Source organism: Theobroma cacao, chromosome 8 (assembly GCF_053813885.1).
Source record: "Theobroma cacao isolate CCN51 chromosome 8, ASM5381388v1, whole genome shotgun sequence".
NCBI lineage: Eukaryota > Viridiplantae > Streptophyta > Magnoliopsida > Malvales > Malvaceae > Theobroma > Theobroma cacao.
Genome location: NC_142646.1, coordinates 30901057 through 30906600, shown reverse-complemented (window position 1 = coordinate 30906600; position 5544 = coordinate 30901057). Strand labels below are relative to the sequence as shown.

Below are 5544 nucleotides of genomic sequence, written 5' to 3'. Positions count from 1 at the left end.
GTTAACCTTATTGACGCATAAAATGTTTTATATTTGAAATTAATTTTTCGTCTGCCAAACAAGCATAAGTCCTGAAAATGTTTTCTGAAAAATATTTTACTTCAAAACAAACGAACCCTTAGTGTAGCGCCCAATTCTGTCTTAACCAATTAAAGATCCTTGTTAATCAATTAAAACCAATCTGTCTTCATTGAGTTCTTTTTTCTTTGCTTGTTTAACTAATTAGTTGATCTTGCAATTAAACGAGCTTCTTGACACGCTTTCAAACAACAAATATGTTAAGGTATTTAAATTTTCTCCTGCACACTTAAATAATGTAATTAAATACTAACAATGAAGAATGTTTTTTTATCATTAAAAGCACATAAAGTCAATATAAACTTCACTTAAAAAACTCTGAATTAAATCTTATCCTACTTCTATTAGTTGATACGTAATAATATTATGGTCATATGCCTAAGTAAATATGTTTTACAAGAGAATTTAATTTAATTTATTTATTTAGATTTGAGAGAAGAGGGAACTCAAATCTAACTCTTTGAGTGGGGATACATGCACTAATGACTAAGCATCGAGCCAAATGTTAAAAAATCTATTAATTTTAAAAGAAGAAAAAGTACACAGAAAAAAGATTGAACTACCTTATATTTCAAACGAAATATATTACTTAAAAAAAGTTGTCCAAAATGAGAGATAGATTTAAATTATGATAAACTCATAATGAAATTTGTCTTGGCATGGATTTATTATTGCAAAGATTTAAATCCACTATCCTGATTTATTCATGACCCCAGCTCACTTGCTCAGTGTCCTCCAGCCATTGCAGGATTGAGAGATACCTGTTTTGGTGGATTCGGAAGGGCAACAATGGCCAATACAGCGCTAATGGCAGCCACGATGGAGCCCAACACAAAAGCTGGTAAGTTACCGCCCCCAAATGCTTCATCAAGTGGTCCGCTGACTACGGATATGAACATCTGTCACATAGCCCAAATTTAGCCTATGTATATGTATAAATATGATTACAGCAAATAACAAGCTTATGGGCGATTTTAAACTTGAGAGATAGAGTTAAAAAATTGACAAGTACCGTATCAAGATATATTTATAAAAATTAGAAATTTATTAATTACAAATGAATAGTGTCAATTATGTGAACCGTTGTTGGAATAATGATTCGAAAATATTTACCTGTGGGATAACTATTGCCATGTTCAGCACTCCCAGGGCAAGCCCTACAATTCTCACAGCATCAAAATTATTAGAAAATAGGAAAGGCTTAGTATACAACAAGCATAGGCAATTACAACACTAATCACACGATTTTAATTACCTTGACCACCGCCAGAAGCAGAGCAATAGATGGATGCCAAAGCGAATGGAATGCTGAATGTGACCTGCACAAAACAAGACAATAATGATTATTGTATGTCAGTTTTTCATTCTACTTACCCACCCTTGTTTACTCTAGGAAGATGCTAAACGTGCAGTCCCAATGAAAGAGAGACATATAAGTTTTGTCCTTAAAATTGATATATAGATATAATTTACTTGAAAATTGATTATTTTTCCAACAAATAGATCTAGTATGCGTTTACATGTACATGTAAGAGCAGAGAAGGGGCACGAGAGAAGAATGTTACGTACCGAGAGCGGAATACCCAGCAATCCAAAAACAGCCAAGGCAGAGCCTTTGATGTTGCTTGGAGGGGCCAGGAGTCCATGTGTATCTCTCCAAGCCTCAACCACCTTGGTGATCCACACCGTGGAAGCCAAGCATGCAGCCAAGATGAAATTCACCCCACCCCACAAGTTTTTAACCCCACCAACCAAGCGCCCAATATTCTCCAATCCCAAGGAAGCAAAACCCAAAACAATCGAGTTAATCATCAACCCCAGCGCACCCGCCCGTACTCCATTATCATACAGCTTCTGTTGATTATCATTTCCGTCCACATGCCCTCCGTATATCTCCCTCCCCATCCAGTCAGTATCGTACAACAAGAATGGGAACCAGGCTATCCAGTTAAGGCAAGTGACAAGAAGCAAGATCCACATCGGTTTCTTCAAGGTCTTGAATGCTGTCAATAACTCCCCAACCAAAGGCGTAGACGCTTTCTCTTCTTCTTGCTTCATAACTTTCTTGCTTAATGGCGTCTCTTTCACGCAGCTAATCGCGGTTATTGTCACCAACAAGAGGAAAAGAATATCAATAATGAAGCACGTTTTGAGGTTTGCACAATAAACATCACAGGCAGTTGTTACTGTGAAAGGGAAGATTTTGTGAAGATTTGAGTAGGAACCAGCCGCATAACCCAAAACGTTTCCAACAGCCATGAAAAAGGAGAACCATCCATTTGCAACTCTCATTCTTTTATGATTATTTGCGGAAAGGTCAGCAAGCAAAGCACGACATGGACCTTGTAACATGTTGTTAGCCACGTCGAGAATCCAAAATCCTGTAACAAAGACAGCAACGGCTCTAGGTTTTGTGCTTTTGTCCAATGAATCACCAGCTTTGTGGCCTATATCTTTGGCGAAACCAATGAGGAAAACAGCTCCAGCAACACAGCAGGCTCCAGCAGCAATAAAGGGTCTGCGACGACCGAAGCGAGAGGTGCAACGGTCACTGTTGTAGCCTACAATGGGCTGCACGAGGAGGCCAGAGATGGGGCCGCAAAGCCAAATAAAAGCCGCCCAGGTGTGAGGGACACCAAGGGTTTGAACGTAAGGGGTTAGAAGAGAGAGCTGCAGTGCCCATCCAAACTGCACGCCGGCGGCTATGGCTGCAACCACTATAATCTTCCATAGCGGGCCTGGGGCTTCCAATCCATCCTCCATATCGTACAGATGCTATTGAGATTTCAGACTCTATCTGCAATAGATGAGAACAAGAGAGCTTGACTGATCAGTGCAATCAAACACGTATCTATACAATCCTTTTTAGTTAAGAAAAAGAGATACATGCATCTATTGTTGAATCAAATTATGGGATGCATTTCATTATACATTTGATAAATCTCAGGTGCAAAGAATCACAAACCGTTATCTTCATAAATGGAAAATTTTAATTTCTTGATAATTAGGAAGAAGATGTTCCTAAACAAAGATAATTGACCAACACGGTTGGCTTCCCAATTAATGGAGAAAGAAATTTTAATTCTCATTAAATGGTTGTCTTTTTACCATAATCAATTTTTCCTTTTCTGTGGACAGGATAGAAATTCGATTGATTTATGTAGGGAAGGTTTAAATAGCATTTAGTGTTTGCTCATTATCAGTTGCCAAATTTTTGCACTTAATATCCTTTCTTGAATAGAATGGTAAATTTAGGATAGCATTTAGTGTTTGCCAAAATTTTGCTCATTATTAGTTTTTACCAAATTAATGCAAATGAACGTTTTGGTTTTTTAATGGTACTAACAGATCATATTCTTATCAAGTGTAAGACTCTAGATAGTAATTTTTTGTTTACTATTAATTTTTAGTGTTTTATGTGTCATGATGTAAAGGTGAATATTGATATCGGTTGAAATAAATAATTAACCACTTGATAGTTCATTTACCGGCTAAATAATTTAATTACCAAGTGTTAAAAGTTTGAAAAATTAAATTACCGAACCAGAAAATAAATTAGAATATCTTATTCATTTATGTCTAATTGTTTTCTGTATATGTGATCTTGGACTATATTATAGGAAGTATGCATTCCAAAAATAGATAAACAACGTATTGAGTTATAAAAGAATTAGATACAGAAAATGGGATATAAAGATAATACATGTCTATTGCGAATGAATCTCTTTATAATACATAGATTCTTGGCATATGCTCTTGACATAAAAGGAAAGTTGTGTCATTGACAGATACTAAAATGATCTAGAGGAATGAGATGTATTTTGAGGTGGGATGTGCTCAAGCTGATGTGTTATGAGGGGTTTTACAATGGGTGTTCTGTATTTCTGGGTTGTTTTTTAGGATGGGGTTTCCAGACTCGAGGAAATGTTGCAATGTCATACCGTGTCTGTAATTGGGCTCTAAATAACAATAGATTTATTCGATATTTTATGAAACTCTTCTAATTTTAATGTATTAAAAATTTGCTTTTCATAAAGAAAGGAAAGGCATACTAATGTTTATAAATTCTTTAAGAAACCGAACTATATTTCTACAAGTAGCTGTTGGAATTTTCTTTTTCTTCCTGGAGGAAAGTGAAAACTTATATATACAATGTGAATATGCTGCTTTTAATTTAATATACACTTTTAAAGTGTAAAGAGAAAAGATCTGTTTTGGCTTTCAAAAGCTTTAAAAATTAGAGAAAAAAAGACATAATCCTATATATATAATTCAAAAAGCGTGTTTACAGAGTATAACGCACCAAGGTTTACAATTAATTCAAGATAGTTCTTGTTCCCATAAACTTCATTAATACCAGTAAGGCAAAATTGCTTTTCGAGAAAATTATCTTTTACAGGTGATGATTAATTGGTGATAAGCTGAACATAGGAAAGTTTGGGGCAATGCATGATCAATGTCACTTCATGGGATCTTTGGTATCATCTACAGACGTCAGCCAACCCATATAAAGAAAGCTATTCGTTTATATTTAGGCAATTACAATTCCTGTAAATTCAGCCCCTTCTACATTTTTAGGATGTTTATTTTTACATTTTCTAATATTTGCTAGTCAATATTGAAAATGCTCCACCAAAATGTAAATTCTCTCCCATCTCTCACTGTCTATCCACTAATATAAATATATATGGCAATGACTAAGGTTTTTCTTAATTGTTTGAAATTAAAAAGAAAAAAAAATAGTAAATGAAATAAGATTTTTTCAAAAAAAAAGAAGATTATTATTAAACTATATAAGTACAAATCTTATTGGGTTTGCTAATTTAAAATTTTAATTCTTATCATAAGATTAAAATTATCTTAATGTAAACCATAATTATCAAAAAAGTTATCTTAATAAACTATACTTATCTTAATGAACTCAGTTTAAAAGATTGAGAGACAATAAGAATTGAATAAATAGTTCTTAATTAGTTAATTACTCATTTAGATTTTATTCAAGTAACTTATTCAAATAGAATAAAACGAGGCTGTGTAAGGTAGTTACAGAAGGCATGCGAGCAATGTGCTTAGATTGTGCGAGATAGGTATTGAGATCATACAAATTGTTTCCGTAATCATAATAAATTGTTTGCTTCATAACTTTTCTCAAACCGTTTAATATATTATTATCCTTTTTCAAGACATCATCTAAATATAGCACTCGTAAAAAATGATAAGCTATTAAATTATAAATAAAAATTTACAAATTTAGCATTTCAATGGTAAAAATTTAGAAATCTATCATTACTAGTTTAAAAATAAAAAAGATAAATAATATGATGATAAAAAATATAAAATATTACTGATTAAAAAGAACCAAGATTAAAAATACAAAACTATATTAAAAGAATTCTAATTATAATTAAATGTGTTCTCAAAATTAATTTTGTAAATTTCCACATCTTATTTTTCAAATTAGATAGC

General features: G+C 33.3%; 1 protein-coding gene across 1 annotated transcript; it reads right to left on the bottom strand.

Moving 5' to 3' along the window:
• Nucleotides 1–581: 581 nt before the first annotated feature.
• On the bottom strand, nucleotides 582–3019 carry LOC18593138 (sucrose transport protein SUC1). The gene is made up of 4 exons (XM_007020204.3): nucleotides 1648–3019; nucleotides 1334–1397; nucleotides 1192–1235; nucleotides 582–977 (listed from the first exon to the last, which is right to left on the bottom strand). Exons 1-4 carry the CDS (start codon nucleotides 2839–2841, stop codon nucleotides 804–806), a joined length of 1476 nt encoding a protein of 491 aa, XP_007020266.3. The 5' UTR covers nucleotides 2842–3019; the 3' UTR covers nucleotides 582–803.
• Nucleotides 3020–5544: the final 2525 nt, after the last annotated feature.